General features: G+C 44.2%; 2 protein-coding genes across 3 annotated transcripts; one reads left to right on the top strand and one right to left on the bottom strand.

The window, feature by feature from the left end:
- Positions 1-1,511: 1,511 nt before the first annotated feature.
- On the bottom strand, positions 1,512-16,791 carry ELOC (elongin C). 2 transcript variants are annotated; one of them, XM_083187315.1, is made up of 4 exons: positions 16,569-16,791; positions 11,688-11,729; positions 5,475-5,618; positions 1,512-1,930 (listed from the first exon to the last, which is right to left on the bottom strand). In XM_083187315.1, the coding sequence occupies exons 2-4, from the start codon at positions 11,689-11,691 to the stop codon at positions 1,740-1,742; spliced, it is 339 nt and encodes a 112-aa protein (XP_083043441.1). In that variant the 5' UTR covers positions 11,692-11,729; positions 16,569-16,791; the 3' UTR covers positions 1,512-1,739. The 2 variants fall into 2 exon arrangements, with proteins under 2 accessions (XP_083043441.1, XP_083043440.1); XM_083187314.1 differs by lacking the exon at positions 16,569-16,791 and adding an exon at positions 13,194-13,336.
- TMEM70 (transmembrane protein 70) lies at positions 16,564-23,624 on the top strand. The gene is given in 4 exon segments (XM_083187313.1): positions 16,564-16,883; positions 17,351-17,462; positions 21,090-21,496; positions 21,498-23,624. Coding segments are annotated over 4 exon segments (711 nt in total). The 5' UTR covers positions 16,564-16,733; the 3' UTR covers positions 21,540-23,624.
- The last annotated feature ends 732 nt before the right edge of the window (positions 23,625-24,356 follow it).

Raw genomic sequence — 24,356 nt, 5'->3', positions numbered from 1 at the left:
GAAACCATGTGAATGTTTTATATTGTAATTAGACATATATATATATATATATATATATATATATATATATATATATATATATATTTTTTTTTTTTTTTTTTTTAAATTGGAACATTCTCATTGTAATGAAACAAAATTAAAAACTTAAGCCCCCTACTGTGACTTTTCCAATGGGAGAAGTTTCAGCCAATCCCCCTTGAGGAAGGAACACATGCGGTTCTTTTGCACACACTCACATTCCCTGGTGCGGGACTAATGGATCCTTGGTGCAGCACTTACAGAACTCCAGCTCCGATGTAGACATCGGATCAGAATCAGGAGGTCAAACACATGCGATTTGGGCCCTTTTCATCTAAATCCTTGGACCATTGCCTCGTAATTGAAGGAACAGGGCCTAATTTGCACAAGTGGATGTGGGCCTTAAGGAATTACCAGCTGAACCATTTACTGGATTCAGAATAACGATTACTATCTACAGGTAGATAATAAATTAGCGGATTACTAAATAAACTAATTGTTGGCTTATATAAAAAGCATAGATTGAACTACTCAGAACTTAATATATTGAAATGCGCCACGCGTCAGGGGAAGAAGAATTTCCTCTGCACCCCAGACTTCCTGTAAGCCTTCATGTTCAGTTGCTTAGTATAAAACTGAATCTCCCTACAAAAAAAATAAAAAATAACTGCATTGAATATTCACAATAATAAATGTATATATCTTAAAGTTTAAGTTGCCTTTTATGAAATGTGTTTCAGGAACATCACGCCCCCAGTCTGGAGTCAAAACATCAATTACCATAAAAATCAGACTTTCAGACTGTGATCCTATCAAGGAACCACGAATGGATTCAGTGAGAAACTATAATGACTGACCACAAAAGCAGGGGTGGCCGTACTTGTGTAACCCGGGATCTACTTTTTGCACACTTACTTACTATTGATCTACGGGTGTCTCCACCTGGGCCAAATATTCCCCTCCCAGTGCAATACGCTCCTTACACATTATGACACCACGTTACAAGCCAAAATTCACATTATGACACACTATGCCACCAAACTATCAGAGCAACTATGCCCACTAACTTAACACAAAGGGTCACATATGCTGGGCCCATCTATCCTCCTACCACCACCTCCACAGCAATCACATGTTTAGAAAAAATAAAGAATCTTACTCTTAGTTTGTATATTCTGCCCACTGCTGCTGTATTCTGTCCTGCGCCTCTGAAATTATGCCCACCACTGCCGCTGCCCAGCGCCCCCCCACTTAGCTTCCCTCCTGACGCCAACTTCTCACACTCCTCAGCCCTTGCAGTGCAGTGTGCAGTGACATCACTGTGCACTGCATTACTTGGACCACTGAAGCCAGAAAAGGCTTCAGTAGGTAAATGGGACGCAATTAAGAAAATGATCGCGAACAACCGGTAAATCGCAATCGACGTGATGGGCACCTCTGACCTAGAATGTAGCAGCACCAAATCACAAAAGTAATCTATAAGCCATAACAAACACAATTGACACATTGGTTTATTTATGTTAAGCCACGAAGCAAAGCTTTTCAGTCCACTTGCTCTGTTAAAGCTGCATATACAGTTATGTCATACTAGGCATAGTTCAGTACTGTGCAGCCATGCTAAAACAAAATAACAAAAAAAAAAAAAAAAAAAAAATTTAAAAATTGGAGGCTTTAAATACAGAAACAAACATGTAACAGTCATTTCCCATAATTTACTTTATTTAACAGTCTAGGAAGTTTGCAGCCATCAGGAGCTCCAGTGCAATCTCCGGAGCAATAGGGAATTCAGGGATTTCTGTGGAACTGTTTGTATAACGAACTTTATACGTAAAATACATGCACACTTTGGACAAGACATGGGAGGGGATTTCTCTGAAATTCACTTCATTGGTTTCATTTTCAGCAAACTGTCCTGCAACAAAAAAAAAGCAAACCATAAGATTAATACTAATTAAAATCAGGACACTAAAATATAAAAGAGTGTCATCCCCATCAAGAAAAATGTAATGTCATGGGGAATGAGATTGGTATTCTAGATATAAAGGCTTTCTATGTGGAGCATGAGGTAACAATACAGATCACTACAGGGCCATCTGCCATCAAATCAAACAGAGAGAGAGGGTGCAAATGCACTATGCGATCATTACATAACAATATAAAATATATCATAAGAGGTTGTTAGTATATCATTGACAATGTCAAGCAGGTACGTAACACTATGTGGTCACCACCTGGGGCACAGGAAACCACGAAATATGATCCAGCTAAGGACCCCCCCCCCCCCGGGCATCACAATACAGAATAGTGATAAAGCTATAAGTATGAAGGTCCCTACTATGTGTTTAGAGGTAGAGTGTGTGAAAAAAATGTGCATCCGTAAATAATGAATTAACATGATATAAAAAGTGACTGTATTAGTGATGCCCTGAGACAGTCCAGCTGGAGCAGCCCGGGGGGCCCCACGCCCAGATGCCAACCCCAAATTTACTGACACTATTCAAATACAATAAATTTGGAGTTGGCATCGGGCACCCCGGGCTGGACTGTCTCAGGGCGTCACTACTTAAATACACAGTCACTTTTTATATCATGTTTGTTCATTATTTACGTATGCACCTTTTTTTCACGTTTCAGGGTTCCCTGTGCCCCAGGTGGTGACCCCAGTGTTAGGGACCTGGACGATTAGTGGGCAGGCCAATATCACTGGCCAATGATATACTAACAACCTCTTCTGATATATTTTACGGTTATGTAATGATAGCATAGTGCATTTGCACCCTCTCTGTGTAACCCATTTATTCTCAGCAGATGGCACCTTTCATTACTGAGGGTGTGCAATTTAGAGCCATTTTTCCCCATCAAATATCGTATGGCAATAGTGAGCGTTTTCAACAGCGACTACTGATCTCCCAACGGCGACTGCCAGCTCCATTATACACATGTGCGGGATGGCAGAGCAGCTAATGGGCATGTTTAGAAAAAGTTTTTGTAAACACTGCGCTCTGCCTGTGTGGTGTTCTGAACTAAACTCAGGTGCTGTTGTTGGTTATAGTAGAAAAGTTTGGAATGGGAAAGCGATATCCTGCTGATGTTGAAGGGGGTTAATGGTGTTGATGTGTGAAGAATTGTCAGAGTAGTACAGTATGAAGAATTGTCAGAGTAGTACAGTATAAGGGTAAAAAATGAATCTTTATTAAAAAGATACTGCACACACCGAGTAGCAATCGCTATCTTTTCATGGTGAAGTGGAATGTGAACTTTTAAAATAAATTGGTTTGTTTTTTACATTTGGTGTCAAAAAAATCAGGAATTTTATTCTGAGGAGGGGCATGCTATTTTTATTCATGTGCTTTTTTTAAACAGACCAGCCAGCAGGGGGCCGGAGCCGAGCCGCTCATTAGATATTCATATATTCACTTCACCCGATCATTACATATGCATGATCGGGTGTAGTGAATATACCCGTCCCCTGTTGGCACCCCCGGGGGGCAGCCTGTGCTGCCTGGCACCCGGGGAGCCCACCTCCCCCCCACAAACGTTCTGGGGCAGGCAGGAAGACTTCCATCTCCCTGCGGCATCGCCGCAGGAGTTAAAATTCACCAGTCAAGGGCAGTGATCCCCTGACTCGTTGAATACTGGAGCCGGTGAGGCTCCGGAACGCAGCGAGCAGTGGCGAATGTGCAGCGAATCCTAAACAGGATTCGCTGCACGTCGTCAGTATTCTCATTGAATACTGCCCATAGTATCTTTAATAAAGATTCATTTTTTACCCTTATACTGTACTACTCTGACAATTCTTCACACATCAACACCATTAACCCCCTTCAACATCAGCAGGATAGCGCTTTCCCATTCCAAACTTTTCTACAGCTAATGGTCATCACTAGAGACAGGATTATATGCACCATAAAAAGCTTGAAATATGCATGAAAAGTGTTAAAATATGCTACATTCAATAAAAAAGTAATTTTTAACTTATTTATTTAAAAATCAGCATAAAATTAGTTGCAAATAAACTTCAGCGTCCAAAGCTCTTCTTGCATTAACTACAGGGACCCTCATCTCCAGCGCCGATGGATCAAATGTCAGCATAGCATGTGAGGGCGGTGCAGTGAAAGGCTTCCTCCCTGCGCCGCATACTCACTGACACGGCATTTCCTCAATGCCGTGATGTCACAACCCTTCTGCCCGCCTCCTCTGCTGCAGAAGTCTGTCTCTTGGTGTAAAGTCCCAGGCCAGGGGCAGGCAAAGGTTCAGGAGCTTCGTAATGGCATCCGCCCGACTGACTTATCAACATGGACTGGCAGCCTAAAGCAGTGTCAAACATAGCGTACATCCAAGGTTCCCCACACTGCACACATATTGCCCCAGCTTGCACACTACCACTACCTGGTCAGCAGCAGCAGGGCAAAGCAGTGCTGTGACTCGCGAGTGGAAAGGGGGCAGGGCCTAAAATATGCACCATCACTAGATTTTATGTAAAATATGCAATAACCAGTGAGAATGGGCAAAATATGCAAACATGCAAATGCATATAATCCTGTCTCTAGTCATCACTATAGATGCTATGCATAGCAGGCTTTAGGAGGCTGGAGAACACTAGCCTAGTAAGTGGAGCATTCACCTTTTATACTATGTACATAAAAAAACCAACATACAGATACTGTTTAGTACATCAATTCCCACCATCCTTCGGATATATGTACCTTGCCAAAAAGTGTACCTTTGTTTTTCTGTACCATAAATCAATTGTTCCCAAAATGTCCTCAAGGGGGACTAACTGTCCAGGATTTAAGCATATCCATGGCTCTTTACCAATAGTTAAATCATATTGACTGAGTTACTACTTAAGTCTCCTGTGGCCAAGCATAGATATACGTAAAACTGGACTGGTAGTGATCCATGAAGAGCAAGTTTGGAAACCACTACTATAAATGGAACTGACCACCTACACATTTAGGACAAATTCAGCATGTATCGCTAATCTGAGAAGTTGCATCTGACTGAGAGGAGAAAGCCGCCACCCGGTCTGAAAGAAAGAACACCCTGTGCAAAACTGCAAATAAATTGTGAATGGAACACAAACCGCAATCCATCCGCAAATTCCCTGGATATCTGTCATCTGTGCAAATGTGGGTAGGACTGAGGCTGTCACTAATATGCAACAGACAGGCTAGAAGTGGCCAGCCCTGACGGCACAGACCCTCCCCCAGAAAATATGGGCACGTTCTAACACTCCCATAAAACGTCCGGTGTCCTTCCATAATCACATGATTTGTGAGTTCTCCAATTAGCAATCATGATGAATTACGCATTGCACTAAAGGAGAAGAATCATTGAAAGCGACAAAGCTTCTGTCAAATTTTTCCTCTCCTATATAAAAAAAATAATATAGCTATATATTCTATTCTACACACTACCATAATCATCGGTCTGTACATAAAGGTTACACCTACCTGGGCCACTCAGCATGGCTTTAATGGTTCCAGAGGTCAGAGCATGTTCCCGTTTAACAATAAACTCATGGCCATCAGATGAAATTAACTTCACATACATAGCATCAGGCCCCTCACAGCCCCCAAAGGTCTTCTCTTCACCATCTGTAATGACACATTCACTGTACAGTTAGGTACACACCATAAAATTATTGGGCTGGCAATAATCAGTAAATTAGCTTATTTTGTTTGAAGAATGCAGGCAAAAGCCAAAAAGACAGCCACTAACTGCCAGAGACACTCAGCTTTGATTATATGATTGTTCAAACTTGTCCAAAGATATCAGCAAAAAGTTGCTGATACTGTGCAGTGTGTGGGAATGCTGGATAATCTGCCCATATCTCCTATGGTTTATCCCGATTGCCTCAGTGTGGGTGTGTGCATGCAATTCAGCATAGGGTGGCAAAAAAGTATTAACGGCAATACTATGCAAGGCATGTGCATTTACCATCCATTTATTTCACGGCTAGCCACCCCCAACACAGAATGACACTAACTGAATACCCTTCTAAAGCTGGGGGACACGCCCAAAGATTTCAGTCCAATTTATCTAGTGGGAACAAAAATCTGGTAATGTATTGGAGCAAATAATACATTTGCTCCAAACGCTGGAAAACAAACATTGTCACGTTGGTCAATCAATTGGACAGCCTTGCCCTCCTCAGAGACACGGTCCATTATATAAAAGACTGTAATGTGTGCACGGCCCTGATCAGTCTTGATCAGAAAAAGGCCTTTGACCGTGTCTCCCATGAGCTGATAGGCAAGGTACTGCGTAAATTTGGTCTTGGTAAGCTTTTCTGTTCTTATGTTAACCTGATGTACCTTGATATCCACAGCTCGGTGTTGGTGAATGGCTGGAATACTGACCCCTTTCCAGTACTGTCCGGGGTCAGACAAGGCTGCCCTCTTTCACCTCTTCTTTTTGTTTGTGTTATAGAGCTCTTCGCTGTATCCATCAGACAAAATCCAAAGATCAGAGGGATCACCCACCCAGAGGCCAAGTGTTCGCTGTACATGGATGACATCACTGTGTTCAGACCAGAGATCGGTGACGGCCCTCATCCGGACCTGCAAAGATTTCGGCCGTGCTTCAGGAGCAAAGGTCAGCCTTGGGAAGTCAGAGGCTATGCTCTTCAGAAAGTGGCACCTGTCGTTCTCTGCTCCATTCCCATCAAAATCCTGGGGGTCTGGTTCGGGGAGATGGAGCAGCCCTGAAGTGCTGGGATGAAAGACTGGCAACGATGCGTCAAAAACTTGGACTGTGGAGTCTCAGAGACCATACCATTGAAGGGAAACCACTTGTGCTGCGGAATGAGATTCTTCCCGATCTTCTGTACACTGCCCAGGCCTGGCCACAATCTGCAAGGCCATCACACGGGCTGGTTTCCACTTCATCTGGGGCTCCAAATGTACAGAGTGAAGCGGATTGTTATGTACAAAGATCCCCTCAAAGGCGGCAAAGGCATTCCAGACACTTCAATACTGAGAGCCTTCTTGCATGTAACTGTATCTGCAGAACTTTGATAGACAATTGTGCCGGCTCTGCAGGGAACTCCATGTCCCGCTTCTTCCTCCTATCAATGTGGGGGACCCTTAAATGGGACAGCTCCAACCCTTACAACTGGACTACTATCCATGGTTCTACCTGGATGTGACCTAGTTTGTGAGGGAACACCAACTGGAGGGATTGAAACCAGACTTGTGAAAGCCAAAAACTGTCCAATTTCAGGTCTCCCTTCAAGTTTGTCTGGGAGTATGTGGCCTCCAAAAGGCTCACAAATAGACACAAGGAAATGTCATGTATGGCCATTCAGGGGGCTTGCCTCACCGGTCATTCATGCACTCCCGAAACTTGTGTAGGTATAGACATTGTCCCTGGTGTTTTGTGCATGAGGAAACCTCCATGCACATCTTGTGGGACTGCGCCTACGCACAGTTGTTGTTGGATGCCCTTGAGACTCAATTTAAAGACTCTGTGCCCAGGAACTGTCTTTCGTACCTTTCGGTGCTGTATGGACTATTCCTAGGCACCCACACGTATGGGGCGACCCAGGAAGCCTGGCGCCTTATAAACTGTGTTAAGGACGCTTTGTGGTTTGTCAGAAATCATCTCATGTTGCGGAGGGAGAGAATGTCAGTTCAGGACTGCCGCAGGCTGGTTCACAGAGACTATTCCATTCGGGATAGCCCTGAGGAAGACTAAACCCCCCTTCTTCTGATCCTCTACCCCTGTTTGGACTGTTTTATAAGACTCTGGGGCCGAGGCCCCTTCCCCCTCTCACTTCACAATGTCTGTTTTGTTGATGTCTTACTATTTATTGCCCTCCCCTTATATGTGTCTGTCTGGTCAATAAAGCTTTGAGCATGTGATTCCCCCTCCCTCACCCCCCCATAGTCTTCTATATGGTTTTGTAATGTTATCGTTAGAATGCATAGTATAGCCTATAGTGTAATTTTATGCTGTGTGCTGTAATATATACTATACTGTTTGCATGTGTTCTGTGTTTTGGCTGTGCAGTATATATAGGTTTCAATGTTATCACAGGGTTGCCTACCTGACCCTCTCCTTCAGGGAGAAAATGCCCTTTTTCTGGACTTCCCTGGTAATGTATGATTGCCATCACCTGTGGTCAAACGCCTTTCTTATCAATTACCTAGCTCACCACAGGTGATGGCAATCTTACATTACCAGGGAAGTCCAGGAACAGAGCACTTTCTCCTTGAAGGAGAGGATCAGGTAGGCAACCCTGTGTTATCGATCTGGCCGCAAAAGTGAACCCACGAGTAGATATGAGTTGGAGGCGTGCTCCTAACTAGAAAGACCAATTGGTACACAGCCATTTCACTAATAAAACCACCAAACAACTCTCTCTCCCCAAAGGTACTCATCCCTGCGGTGGCTGCAAAGTCTGCCCTTTTGTCAACAAGACCAACACCATCAAGGACAAATTTGATAAAATCATAACCATCAAGGACTTCTTTAACTGTAAGAGTAAAAACGTGATTTACTGCATAACATGCCAATGCAACATGAAATACGTGGGACTAACTACAAGGATGCTTAAACAGCGAGCTCTTGAACATCTGGGCAATATTCGAAATGCTTCATCTGATGTCACAAAAATTAAAAAACTAACCACAGTAGCTCGACATTTCCTTAAAGTGCATGAAGGAAAACCAACTGGGTTCCAGATATGTGGTCTGGAACAGATCCACTTAGGACTAAGGGGTGGGGACATCAATCAGGTACTTTTGCAAAAAGAAAGCAAATGGATTTTTAACTTAGGATCCCTGGCCCCAGACGGCCTTAATGAAGACATCAAATATGGATCTTTCCTGAAATAATGATTTTGAACCGACCACCTAATGATGACTTCATACCGCTACCTATACCTAAATCACGGCACCAGTTTTCCAATAATTTATAAGATTTTTGCCTACCACCACCCTAGTCAATGGTCAGCCATATAGATCCTGAACCAAGACTCACCATCCCATCACTCCTCCTAAAGGATAGGATGATATTTTTGATGTCCAGGCACCTCACTTACCTTGAGTCACATCTTATGATCCCTCAATATATATCCCCGCTCCTCCTCACTTATTATTCTCGTTTATTACTAATTTAATAGGTCTTGCTTAAATTGCACATTCAGGGGTCTCTATCTCCCCTTACCAACAGCACCTAGCACAGTGTGATCTTTGCAGTTATTTTCACGTATGTATTCACCTTCTTTTACCCCACAGCAAGTTACTGGGAATCTATCCCCCTCAACACAGGCACAACCAAGCCCTAATCCCTCACGGGCTCAGAAAACTGCCCCCACTTTCTAACACTATAATTACTTTTTTTATGGCATCAATTTTAGCGCTATAACAATCTCCACCTCCTAACTAATCCGTTATCCAACGTGGCTATATTACCGCTATACATGTGCATAATCGCGTCCTTTATTCCAATTGCTTATAGATACGCTATACGCATCCTTTTTTGCCTACAGATATTACCGCTATATATGTGTATGAACGCGTCCTTTATTCTAATTGCCTATAGATACGCGCATATATAATCATCAAAATCATTGCCTCCTTAAAATACCTCCTTTCCTAATCTGTACCATTCCGGTCAGCAGATTTCCCTATATAAGCTCTACAAAATCAAGAAACGCAACCCAATTAACTTAAAGAAGGGACAGCAACAGCGTGATCTTGCCTGTACAGCCATAGCAACATCTGATAGGTCCAAATGGCTGTCCATCAACCTGAGAGAGAATAAAAGCAAGGGCACTTGCCCTCATCCAAAATGGCACTGCAGGAAGAAGCCCGTTAGGCGAAACACGTGTCCAACTGTCAGTTCCAGCCTCCCACTCCTCCGGCCACCACGCAGGTACATCAGCGGTAGCCTCCGGCTCCCACACGCTGCCGCCTCCTCACCAGCGAGGTCCGGCGCAGCCAAACTATCCCGACGGCATCAGCATCTCATCTCCCGCTCTGTCATCCAGCAGTCAGCGGGTCGCATCTCAGTGCGCGACTACCAGCACGGGACTTCAACCCCTCCGACACCAGCCGCTAACCTAGGCAGCGGCAACAGGTTAGAGAGACGCTCCCCCACCTGCTCACAGCAGCGGGGTGCGCGTCTCACTCATCAATTAAACCTCAGACTACATGCTGTGCCCGTCACTCTAAATGCTACAATATATCTAAAATCTTTCCCCACAATACCGCAACAAAGTATTTGATCACCTTTGGCAACCTTATTGTTCAATTGTCCATCTGTATTGTTTATTCATCTCAAACAGTGCCATTACTAAGTATTTGACTACCTTTGGCAACCTTATTGTTTAACTGTCCATCTGTATTGTGTATTCATCTCAAACAGTGCAATTATTGCTACAAAAATCGTATGGTGTGTGGCATTGATGCAGCTACTACATGGGACCTTCTTTATTCAAGGATAAATTCCTTAATTGGTGCAATTACCGCATATGATTGTATTAAACCCTGCATCAATGAAAACTCTAAATATCTGCTACTAGCAGACAGCTAACTATTACCAACGTTTTCTGACCATCGATTTTCTGTGCCCCCCTCCCCCCCTTTTTTCTTCTCCACCCAATTAATATACCTAGGAGAATTATAATATCCCATTTGGCCCAAAACCCCATCTCCAAGGGATCTTTTAAATCCCCTTATTTACGTATCTTTGCCAATCACTTGTTGCGCATGGTGAGGTGATCCCCTCTTGCAGCCCCACAGGCTACATTTGATTGGATACCGAACCCTAAGATTTGCCACCATACCCCACTGGTCTGCCCAAACCCCCTTCGAACTTGGAAGCCAAGCAGTGGAGGGCCAGGTCAGTACCCAGGTGGGAAACTCCCGGGGAAGCCCCGGTGTGGCAACATCATTATTAGGGGTAAGGGCCGCCGTATCTGATATCAAATAAAACACCTGCAACAATGACTGCCGGAGTGAGTGTTTATTATTATTAATATATTTACAATTTTTGAGGCTGTGTAACTTTTTCTCCCCCCATATTACCATTCAGGTACATTACCGCTATCTAGCACTAATTATAGTATATGAGAGGAGAACTTAATCATTTCACTGCCTACTATCATTGGTAATTATACCTCTGATAAAAACAGTGCTTCAATGATATATTAAAGGTGTGACCAATCTGCGAATTTTTCCTTGAACTAAACAAGTACAAGGATCACACTACATTTTAACATTCTCAATCCTAATTAACCCCCTGTGCCACCCTATTTTAAATCAAGTCTAAAATAAAAGTTATGTATTAATTATTTAATTTAATCATTACAAAAGAGTGCGCCCACAAAGCGTTTTTCTTTCTTTTTTTGCCAGATTTCTTTTTCTGACAAATAAAAACCCAGTGTCTAACCCTGTGTTATCGTCTGTTTTTTTGCTTTCTTTATGTACAATAAAGATTTGCTTTTTCAATCAAAAAATCAATTTGATCTATCGGAATTGTCCCAATTATCATTGATGCCCATTTTCTAGCATTTGGGAGCAAATGATTATATTTATAACCAGATTTTTGTTCACACGACACAAATTGGACAGATAAATCTATAGCTTTCATAGCCATGTAAAATAAAAAAAAACAATAAAACAAAACAGCAGATCTATAGAAAATACACAACGCACCCATCCTGAGGGATTTCAAGCCTGGATAACGAATATCAATGTCTACAGAGAAAAAAGAAAGGATGGTCATATTATTACACTGTCGATTATAAATGAATGGCAAAGTCACCAGTTAACCTAATACGAACTACTACCAATAAATGACTATAAACAAAGGCTACAAAGGGTAAATATAAGGGATTTGTTATTCTGAAATCAATTATACAGAATAAATGTATGTTAGATATTTGCATACATGTACAATGCTATCCGAGATTACATGTAAACACACAATGAGTTTGATATTTAAAAAATATAAGTCAACCATTGTCTTAGAAGTCAATACGATTAATAGACCATGCCTACATTTTAGCATGTGCAACAAAGTGATGCAATAATTAGCTCTTGTTGCCTACACCAAGGTTACATGTGTGGAGTTTGTAAGTTCTCCCCATGTTTGTGTTGGTTTGCTACGGGTATTTCAGCTTCCTCATGCATACCAATAATACCCCATTCACACCACAAAACAAATTACCGGGTTAAAGCTTTTCAACCCGGTAATTTGCCGGGAAACCTGGGGTTTTTGGTGGTGTGAAAGGGTTAACATGGGTCTTAAATCCCGGCACTCCGACCCTGCTCTTGACCAGGGTTGGAGTGCCGGGATTAAAGACCCGTGTTGACCCTTTCACACCACCAAAAAAACCCGGGTTTTGAGGCAAATTACCATGTTGAAAAGCTTTAACCCGGTAATTTGCGGGTGGTGTGAATGGGGTCCAGCTGCACCCGACAAAATTACCCGGCACTTAAAAATGCCGGGTAATTGCTGGGTGGCTGGTGTGAAAGGGGTATAACATGCAGATAGGGAACCTGGCTTCTGCAAAAGCAATTAAAGTTGAGGTGCCCATACAATTAAGATTTAGGAACATTTCAAAAATTTAGACGTATTGGACCGAGAAATGGGGATAAAACCATCAAAATCATGTGTTAGACCATAGACGCTGCGATAGCACGCACGCTCCCGTGGGCATCCCATCGCACAGTACAAAAACTATGTGCAGCACACTGCGTCCTGTGTGCATCAAATTGGACCTAGCAATTGAAATTAGTACTGCCATAAAGATTTGTCGACTACATACACTGACTATATAGATCGCATAATGGCTATATGGATCACATAATGGCTATATGGATCACATAATGGCTATATACACTGGCTATATGGATCACATAATGGCTATATACACTGGCTATATGGATCACATAATGGCTATATACACTGGCTATAAGGACGATGTAATGGCTAGAACGCCTATATAATGGCTATACTGTATACTGACTATTGGGGTGATGAGAGGATACGGAGATGATGGATGTCGGCGCAGATGTGACTGTATGGGCGGGGGGGGGGGGGCATAACCCCCTATTAGTGCGTGACACGGTGACAGGACATAAGCAGCTCCCTCTCCCCAAGCACCGATCACGACTATCTGTGGTGTGAGCCCCTATAGCGGGACGCCCGCTCCTCACCCGGCCGCAGATCCTGGTGTTCCTGCCGCGGCCTGATCCTTAGCGACAGTCCCACAGTGATCACACAATCCCTTCCGGAAGGTCACTCCCTACGACGAAGCCGGCGTGGTGTGTGCTCCACATATCACTGCCCGGAGCAGGGCGGCAGCACGCCATCATTACTAGAGCGAGAGCTGTGAATCATGGATTGCGGATGACTGCGCAACCGCCGCCATCTTGCCGGAGACCACGCTTCATTCATCGCCGGCAAAAGACGCCCAGATACATCTTTGATCCATTCCATATGTCTTCTTATAGTTATACATTTCTAAAGCCCCCCCACCCAATTTTCAAAGGGTATAGGTCATTGGTTTGACCCAATTTAGGCTGACTGTCATGCATTGGGTCAACCACTGAAGGTCTACACCTGCAATATGTCAACTCTAAGGTCAACACAGGGATGGAAGGTCGAAACAAGCATTAGATCAACAATGGCAAGGTAGACTAGGGATGGGACATCGAAAGAAAACATCGGTCAAATGATGTTTTTCAACATTGGTTGCAAAACATCATTTAGACCTAAACATTGGTACTGTGAACCCGATGTTAACCGATGTTTCGATATTTTTTAAAATAAACTGGTTACCAAAGCATATAATAAGCTTCTGAAATGATAAATAATCCCTCTATTAAGTTTATCTTGTTGGGGTGGGTGCAGTTGCACTCTCAAATCCACCACTTAAGTATAAAAGATGCAACATTGCCAACATCAAACATATGAGCAACCCTATTGTTGCTTAGAATAACCATCAGAACAAAGACACTGGAGCCAGTGCAACTGCAAATTAATGTTTGAAACATGTCTGCATTTGACAAACCAGCCCCCATCCCCTCCCTCAACTAGAAACTACTCAGTATCTGCGTCCGCTGTTACTAATAAATCACTGCACATGTGCAGTGTGACTGACATTGCATTTCAAAGAAATAAACTCCACATCCACAACTGAATCAGGCCCTTTGTAAGGTGCTGTGATATGCTTGCTCCATAATAATAAATCAATTGATAGATTGTAAGCTTGCGAGCAGGGCCCTCATACCTTTGACTGACTGTAAATACCCTGTTTGTTGTATCACTGTCTCTTATTGTAAAGCGCAAGTGAATATGCTGCGCTATATAGGAAACTATTAATAAATAAATAAATATGAAGGGAGTTCACCATAATGTCACTACTAGTGACTATCGTATTATACTGTTCATTCTAGCACCCACTATCTTTGAAAACCCATGCAGTTCCTCTTCCCTGCCTGGGGTGTCGCTGTCTGCTGTAGTGCTTCTAGCACAGTGTGGTCTGTATATCAGCACTGACCTGTGCTAGAAACACCACAGCAGACAGCGACTCACTAACAGCACCAGTTGCAGTGAGGCAGGGGTGGGGCTGTCCTGTGTGCTGCTGCTTAATGGCTGGCCAGACTGTCTTTCACTGTCAGCTACCACCCACAGCAGCAGCACACAGCCACACACATATGAAAGCCCAGCCAGCAGTGATACTGTCATGTTTGTTAATGTTTTTTTTTTATCAGTTTCTTAAGTTTTTAATGAATATAAATCAAGGAGAGAGTGAGCTGGCTGCAAATCATTGAAAGCAGCACACATTGACACACAAAAGAAAAAACATTGGATGATTGAGAAAAACATCGGGGGAGAAATCTAGCGATGTTGATGAAACATTGGATCCTCAACATTGCAGGGTTAAACATCGAACATTGGAACCATAAATCCGATGTTACCGATGAAACATCATATGATTACCCATCCCTAAGGTAGACAGTCAAAAGGTCGATATGAGTTTTTCACGTTTTTTTTTTTGTCCTGAATGTCGAAATAGTCATCATAGGCACTGTTGAAGTGTACCGTGTCCCCTTGCATGGCTCGCTGTGGTCGCCATGCGTTGGGCACGATGCCTCGCTGTACTCAGCCCATTGTTTTGTCCTCCCACCACACCATAGTGGATGGTAGGGCATGAAAGACCGACCGTCGGCACGTGGACTAAAAAAAAAATGTGAAAAACTCATGTCGACCCTTGTCATTGCTGACATAATGCTTACATCGACCTACCAACCTTGGCAACCTTAGCAATGTCGACCTTCAGTGGCCTACCCAATGCATGTCAACATAAATAGGGACGACCTAGTGACCATATCTCTTTTCAGATTCCCCAACAATCAGGTATTTAGGAATAATATTTGGGGCAGTACGGATGGTGTAATGGTCAGCATTACTGCCACCATGGCCCTAACTGTGCGGAGTTTGTATATTCTCCCCGTACTTGCGTGGGTTTCCTCCGGGTACGCAGGTTTCTTACCAAAATCAAAAAATATACTGGTAGGCTAATTGGCTCCCAACAAGTTAACCCTAATATAGGGAATATAGATTGTAAGCTCACTGGGGCAGGGACTGATGTGACTGTTCAAAATATTCTCTGTAAAGACCTGCAGAATATGTGTGCGCTATATAAGAAACTGTCAATAATAAATAAATATTAAATGTAAAAGTCTCCATTCTCCAAATAATAATTTTTCAAATGAAGAATTACCACAATTCCATGGCCTGACTGGAACAGCAGTTCCCCACAGCTGATTGGTGATTCCAGTGGGCAGGGGTGGATTGGTAACGATATCTGGCCCGGGAACAATCTTGAAGCAGCCCGGGGGGGTCGCACTACTGCTAACACTCACCGATGCCGAGTCCCACCACCACACGGCCGCCCAGCAGGGTCTCCTTGTCCCAGGCAGCAGCCATCACCACTACCCCGGCGGTGAAGAGCAGGCTGGCCAGGAGGATGCACGGTCTGCGTCCCATCCCAGGACTGTACTTATATGGCATTATATGTATTAGGCATTACGGTGTGTGGCATAATATGTATTGGGCATCACGTGTATCAAATTATGTGTAATGGGCTTCACAGTGTGAGGATACATCACATCCTCTGATTTATGATCTTCTTTTATGGTCTTTTCACTAGTTGATTATAAGGTTTCTGCTCTCCCATTTATCATAATTAAGTAACGTGCGTTTAAGACATTTCTTTGTCATTATTTCAATCCCAGTTATGACAACTGGAACATAAGTAAACAACAAAAGCATGCACTGTATACATTATATACATATTATGCACACATATTGTAGCTTAATGCAGCTGATCAGGGGTTGCAAAGTGCCCACATATAAATAAATAGTCACACCCGCCAGCTGTGACTACACACAGTAGCCTGATACTGCTATAGCATTTGTCACAACCCTACTAACACAGCAAGGGCAGGCGGGACCAATGGTCCCTCACTGCTGTTGTTCTACGGACATATTAGGATGCTGCACAGTGATGCATCAACACTCACCCTGGCAACTGCCAAAGCAGCTGCTGCGGTCACCAAGAGGGCGACAGATTATGACATCCGGAACTATGGCGAGGGTGGGGATAGTACATCCGGGTCACCACAGCACACGCTCGCCAGGACGAGAAGTGACTGTGTTTGTGCATCAGGGTCACCCGCACCGAGGAGATGCTCCGCTTCGCTGTGTACGGCCGGTGCCAGCGGGGGCTGCTGAGCCTGGCGTACAGGGGCCCTGGCAGCACGCGGGACTGCCTGCAGTTCCTGGTGCGAGACACCGTACAGAGACGTGTGCAGGGGATTCTCCTGCCCTCTAGCCAGGTGCGGTCATTGTGCAGCTGGGGGATTCTGACAATACACGGGGGTAGAGAAGGGAAAGGGAGAAGGAGAGGAGGGAGGGGGGCAGGCAGGACAGGTATGTGACTGTGTGTTTGACAGGGCGGGTGTGTGGCTGTACGGGTGGGGGGTTACAGGGCAGGTGTATGTCTAGGGGGCGTGCCAATGCAGGAATGGGGGGGGGGGGTGTGTAGGGCACGCATGTGACTTTGTGGGGTGTTTAGGTGTTTGCTCTAGGTGCGAATAGCTGCAAGGAGGGGACACTGACACTCTTTCTCACAGCCACCTGAAGTGTGAGCTGAAATGTGGGCACCGAATGGGAGTTTAGCTGCCCAAAGCAGTTCTTTAGGTGGAACCTAATACTAATGAGCAAGAACTGTAGTGTTGAATTGTGCATTAAATACATTTGTATGTTTCAAATTTCACACCTGCAATCTGTTTCTTTCCTTTAGGCAATTATCCCTGGTTTTCAGTCATTCCGCCTTTTCAACACATCCTCTGCTAACACAAACCAAGAACTAGGCAGTTTGGTTTATACTGGAAATATGTCCAGGGCAGTGCTTGGTATGTTCTCCATCAACATCCTTCCATTGAAAAAGCATACACTTATATTATTGACTGCAGTCAGTTGCATTAAAGAAGGCTTTTATTCTCCCAATATATTTTTATATAGTTTAACCCAAACTAGTTAATTGATGAGGTGTTCTCTTTTGTGGACAAGTGTCCCTTGTGTGATAACCATGGAAACATCTCCCAATGCTCTGGCTTCCTAGTCTAGTAAATATTTGAAGTGAGCAGCACTGTCTCTAGTTTTAAGATTTCACTTGACCACGTTATAGGTGGTTTGGGATTGCACTTTGATGGGGCAACAGGATCTGGTGGTTGGACTACTGCTGTTCATCTACTTAGGAACGGGTATGGGTGAAAACCGGACCAGGACAGGACCGCCGGACCAGACATTAAACTCTGCATTTTGGAGCTTGTAGAGTCCGGTCCGGGGGGTGTCCTGTCTGGGGGGGCTGCCTGTCACACCTGTCACCAGGGAGAGGAGGAGGGCTAGAATAAAGTCTCCCTGAACGGTCCGGGCATGTAGCAAAAACAGGACGGTCCGGATCACACGGGGAGGCTGTAATCTCCCATCCCCCATGTCCCTGGTGATAGCTATCACAGGGACCCCCTCGGACAAGACACCCCCCGGACCGGACCCTATTAGCTCCGGACTGCAGATTTTGATGTCCTGTCTGGCGGTCCGGAGTCTAGTCCGGTCCGGTTTTTACATAGTCCCCTTAGGAACTGTAGAGTGTATTAAAAAGAAAATTCAGAAACTTCTTTTTAATATAACTTAAGGCCCATACACACTGGGCTACTTTGAGCTGAAAGCCGCTCAAAACAGCAAGTTTGAGCGGCTTTCAGCTCAGTCGCCCAGTGTGTATGGCTCGGCGGTGAGCGCTGCTGCGCACTCCCGCATCATCGCCGGGAAAGCCGCACATCTGCTGGTATTGCCAGCAGATGAGCAGCTTTGAGGACGGCTTTGCTATGCAAAGCCGTCCAACCCTGGCCCCGCCCTGCTGATGGCGCCGGGCAGGGGGAAAGCCACTCAGTGTGTATGCACTGTTACACATTTTTCATATGCATAAGCATTAACATCCTTAGATGCAGATACTTTTAAACCAGGGTTTCCATGAAGCCTTTAAATTTCAGAGTTGGCGATTCTATTTAACCACACAATCCAATTTTTTTTAATAACTTTTATGTACTATTAATTTTCCACCCCAATCAATGAATAACTTGTAGAGCCATTAGCTTATTTCAAGTCAAAAGTAATCTATAATGGAGAGACTTGCTGAGGACTAACAACTCCTCCAATGAAGAGGCAACTCCTGAAGCATTTAGCTTTTATTTCTACGGTGAATGGGTTCATATGGCAGATATTGAAATATAATGTATTTTAGCATGTTCTTAAAGATGTAGTGGGGTATCAATAGCTTTTTGGGAAAAAAGTCTATTCTCACGATTTTAGCCCAATGCCCTTATCGGGCCATCTAATTATAACCCTTTTTCGGGCCACAAAATTACCCATTCTTTGGCAATAACACATGGGATCCAGGGTAAGCTCCCGATCACAGGTGTTATCGTGGCTCTGAGGGTCAGCTTTTCATGGATTATACTTCAGGTGACAGAGGCACCTGAAACATAATTCCCTATAAATGCCGGTTATCAGGGCTAACTGGATATCCCCCGGCGAACCTATTGGCAGCGATAAATTACAGCTGCTAATAGGATATAGGATACTGACCTTTGCATGTAAAAGTTACTGTTACCCGGCAAGTGTAAACTCACAATTTAAAAAGGCAATGTTTGTAAAATACCCTATAGGTACACACGGGGCGATATATCGCTCAATGCACCCTTTTAATCGGCAACCCAGAGATGGTCGCTGATGAAAGAAACCGCTGCCAGCGGTGCCGCAGAGGTAATCAGCTGGTCACAGGAGCAAGCTCCTGCGACCAGCGATTTAGAACGGGGCTGAAAACGGGAGCGCGCACCCGGCGATTTATAACTTGCAGGGGCACACTCCCATCACTGGCAATATGGTCGCCAGCGACCATATTCCCAGCGATATCAGCCCCTATCGCAGCCGTGTGTACACAGCTTTAGTTTTGTTTATTTAAAAAGCATTACCTTCTTAAATTCAGACTTAAGCCTGTCAGTGTCCAACCCCTAAATAGCCCTCACATGTTCTGAAATTGAACAATCCCTGCACAGCACTTAATTTGTTTTCTGAACAGCAGCGGTCCTACAGATCAGATTCCTGCCTTACCGCTATATAGGGAGACAAAATGATGCCATATTATTGGTCTTAATAATAGTACAGTTGATAATAAACAAACAAAAACCTCCCATACTCTTCTATAGTATATTCACCCGATTGGAAAGTACAGGAATCTACCCCACCTAAATGATATTGAATCCTTTGCTTAGAGATAAGTGGGTTGATGCAGTCTTATGCGAGTCTGAGCGTATATTGCGTTTTGTTTTCTGCTGTAGACACACTCGTTACACAACCATAGGCAATGCATGTGCTCAGTTTTGTCACCTCTCTGCTTGAAGTGGTGTAACAGGGCTGTAAAGGGACTTCCTCATGTAGATCATGTCCACTGAGTTGTCACTTCTGTACTTCATCAATGAGGGCAGATGTTAATTTATAAGGGTAAAATTCAATACGGGATTTATAGTAACAGTAACCGTAGCAATACATCACGTTTATAATATTACCCTTCAAATGTAAAATACGGATTCCTCACTGATTAGGGCCCTGCCTGATTCATCAAATTCACTGAGTGATTATGGAATGAGTGTGCATACCATACTCCTTGCGCAATGGAAGATAGCAACAATTGCGTATGGATCGTAAATGCAAAGTGGACAGATGTTGACTGACCGAAAGCTGCCATTTGGGGATGGAAAACTGCTGTTTTCTGAGAGTGTCATAAGCGTGTTAAGGGAGGGTGTGTGACGTCCGTGCCGGCCTCGATCAGCCTATCACAGAGTTGTGGAAGGGTCAGGCTTACATTTGCACAGACCGGAAAACTTATTTGAAGGTTGGTGATTTGTGTATGGATTGGCGGGTGTATAGCGAATTGCAATTCACATGCAAATTTACACAAGGCAGCTATCTACTCGCAGTCATCTGCATCTTTGCAGGTCATGCCCTAGGTCCAGGGTGCTAGAGTGAACACTTCTGATTGAGTTGCGGCCTGTGCAGCATAAGCACACATATACCGGTCTCTAATCTTTTGCACCTTGCACAGGATTGGTGCTGTTGTGCACTGTTGCTGGTGGGTGTCATTCCCAGCACAGGTAGGGGGAAGGTCTAACCACCGGCTGTATATTGTGTACAGGTGCATTTAGTTTTGTGCGGGAGCAGTTATGGCTGACTTGCCTTCACCTCTTCATCGGCCTGTTGTGAAAATGGAATCAATATTTAGCTTATTAATGTTCCCTGGAATGGTGGCAGCACTGAGATATTAGGTACAAAGTGGTAATGCTGAATTTCTGTGTAAAAAGAGAGCTGTTAATTGGATCTTATGGATCAGGTATCTTATATCGTTATCAGTGCTGTTGCTGTAAGTAATGTGTGTAAGCAAACCATTCTCACTGTAACCTATTGTCACCATTGTGTTCACACAGGGGTGAAGTTCTTCTCCTATTCCACCAGTATGGCCAGCCTAGTTATCCTGCCAGCTATCCTTATGAAATCCGGCATTGGAGTGGACAGCTTGGTTTTAAAAATAGCTTTTTTCAGTGTGGTCGGATTTTTCACCTTCATCACACCTGTTGTTCTGCATTTTTTTACAAAAGGATACGTGGTCCGCTTATATCACAACAGAGACACAGACCTTTATACTGCTGTTACGTATAACGCATTTCTGGTGGAGAAACGGACTGCATTTTCTCCAGAGGATGTTACGGTACCTGGAATTAGCAAAATGTTCACAACCTTTTATGCCAAAAAGAAATCCATGCTGGTCAATCCAGAGTTATTTCCCAATCCTTGGCACTATCACCACCTGATGGGCTACGATAAACCATTTACGTTTTAATCCAGAAGAACTGAATCTGCCCTCTGAGGACAAATAAACTCTTGTGAATGTGCAGTGACTTCTCTCTTTGATGGTTTAGAAGGTGGGAGCATTGTAGGAATAATGATTTTACATGGTCTTTCTCTGAGAAATATGCACTGACTGGGTGACGTCTGAATAAAAGGTGGTAAATAAGGATAAACACAACAACAAATACTCCAGCAATAGGATTAATAAACATGGGCTGCATTTAGTGTTCTCTGTAGGCTTTTTTTTTTTGCAAGGTGCCCATTTTCTAAGCTTCTAAATGCGCTCTGCCCTTTCGTGTGACCCAGCCGTGCTGACACGCCGCTTAAGTCCTCTCCTCCTCTGGGAGCGGCTCGGCTCTTTCAGCTATGTGTGTGACTGCAGGACAGGAGGGGGTGTGGACTATGAGCGTGTAAATAGATGCTGGGGCAGAGGGGGCATGGAATGCTTGCCTCGTAGACCGGTGTGGAAAGTGTGTACTGCTTTGAACTCGGCCACACAAGGCATGTGTTTCATAAAGGCCCCCATACACTGAGCCAATTTAGTCCGATTGCGACCAATCGGGCCATTAAATCGGACCAAATCGGCTGTCCCTGACATGCCCTTGGGTCCGATGCGTGGACCTGAGCAGGTGGTCAGACCATCTGACCACCCGTTCTGGGACCTTCCTCCGGGCGGGGAGCAGGGATGCATGCGGTCCATCACAACAAATTGTGACTGATTGCATGGGTACCTGCTGCTGGGAAGGGAACGGGCGGCTTGCAGCGTACCTGTTGTCCATACACTGTTGCGAGATATTGCAGCAGTGCACGGGCACCTTAACTGTAGAGGATCGGAGTGACGGCTGGGGGGGTACTGTGTGCACTGCGGCATACTGCACCTGCAGCTTGCATGATTCCTCCAGTGGTGACGTAGAGGGGTCCCGGTAAGTGTGAGTGTGCTTCTCTGGTACTTTCGCCTGACCTGTGTGCTACAGCTGGCAGGATTGGTCAAGGATGTGGCCCTAGTTATATAAAAGGACATATGGGTGTGATGGAAGCTGATGTCCGTTCTGAGGAGAGCTAGACAGGGGAGGGTGGGGGTGCATGCTCAGTGGGCAGCACCCTGTCCTAAAATTTTAGTTTAGAATTAGGGAGTGCAGTTCAGCCATCCCACCCACATATTGTCTACAAAGATGGCAGGGCCAGATCCTAGGCAGGTCCTTGAATGTGTCACCATGACTACAATGAATTCCACTAAATCTCAATGTTTTAAATAAACAAACTTTTTAACTAAGGTTCTAAAGTGCTGTTTCCGGGTTGGGAACAAAGCAAAAAAAATAAAAATCTGAACACTAACAAACCATGTTGCAATGCAAGTTTTTTATATTTGGTTTTGGAAATACACGTCTAAATTCTTACCTGTGCCCCACTGCATGGTTCTGCCGTGTGGCAAAGTTATTATTTTTCTTTGCTACCTACGCAGAATCAGCCCTATGTTCAGATTTATTTCTTTTGAGGTCTATGTAGAGAATCTTCAAATGGACACATCTCCAACCATTGTGGTTCTTAGAAGTCAATGGGTTTTTTCTTCTTGGGTATGCAGTCACCTCACCTTTTACTAAATATTGAACTTATTATTTATGTCTGACCTTTTCTACCTGTCATTTCCTTTTATGTTGCTAAAATAGAAAGATGCACTTTTGATAAAAGGCAGCCGTACTGTTTTTTTTTTTTTTTTTGCCATAAATTGTATTAGAGCAGGCATGTCCAAACTTTGGTCCTCCAGCTGTTGTGAAACTACAAGTCATACCTTGCCATAGTTTTGCTATTAGGGAATGCTGAAATTATGGCAAGGCATGCTGGGATCTGTAGTTTCACAACAGCTGGAGGGCCACAGTTTGGACATGCCTGTATTAGAGAATTCTGCTTGTTCACGTGTTTAGAATGAAGTGCTGTTACTCAAGTGCATTTGCCTTTATTTCTTTGTCACTATTATTAAATTTAGCCAAGCAGTTCACCCCCTGAGCTGGTGAAATCACATTTTGAACTACAGAAATGAGCATCTCTACCCCTTAACATAATTTAGCATTTAATGGAAAAATACATAAAATAAAATATTGGCTACGACAACTTGAGGAGGATAATATGTATTGTCAATTATTCGTATAGCGCACACTTATTCCGCAACTTTACAGAGAATACTTGTGCCCATTTCATCAGTCCCTGCCCCAATAGAGCTTACAGCCAATTACCCGAACAGCATATTTTCTCCTTCATCCACCAGGGACACTGTATTCTTCATCCATTGGGGATAGAGTGGTGATAGAAGGAATCTGCACTTTAAAATTCATAGTGGTGCAAGCTCCGCCCCCTCTATCTTCCTACCAGACCTCAGTCTTGGTAAAGTGCCTAGAGGAGTCATCTCTGGTCTTAGTCTCCTTAGAGGACTAAGTTTTTTTTTTTATATATCTTTGAGGACTGGCCAATAGAGGAAGCCAACTGTCTGCCTCCAACGTGGGAACCCCTGTGGTGGGTCAGGTTGCCACCGCCTGCAGTGTGCCTCTCTGACCAAGCCACCGGTGCCTACGCATCAGGTACCAGCTGCTCACGTAGGAGGTACCAGGGCACAGGTAAGGTGCTCATGCACCATATGGTATCCCGGCCAGTTTGGCGCGCTGGTCGGGCAGAGGAGTCTACACAGCATGCGTGATACTACCTAGCCTCTTCCTCCCTGCAGAGCTGGCATGAGCGATCTGCATCCGATTCTGATCCGATGCCGATCCGATGTTGACTATATCGTCAACATCGGAAAGGAAATCGGACCGTGTGTACACACTATTACTGTATTTCGGTGGGGTGTATGTGTA

Source organism: Crinia signifera, chromosome 5 (genome assembly GCF_055691185.1).
Source record: "Crinia signifera chromosome 5, ASM5569118v1, whole genome shotgun sequence".
Classification (NCBI taxonomy): domain Eukaryota; kingdom Metazoa; phylum Chordata; class Amphibia; order Anura; family Myobatrachidae; genus Crinia; species Crinia signifera.
The sequence above is the reverse complement of the archived record's forward strand: the minus strand, read 5'-3'. Positions and strand labels throughout refer to the sequence as shown.

Excerpts from the sequence above, each read along its gene's own strand:
- ELOC (XM_083187315.1), bottom strand. Across the intron at positions 1,931-5,474 it reads AGCCATGCTGAGTGGCCCAG|GACAGTTTGCTGAAAATGAA; the intron begins GTAGGTGTAACC and ends TTTTTGTTGCAG.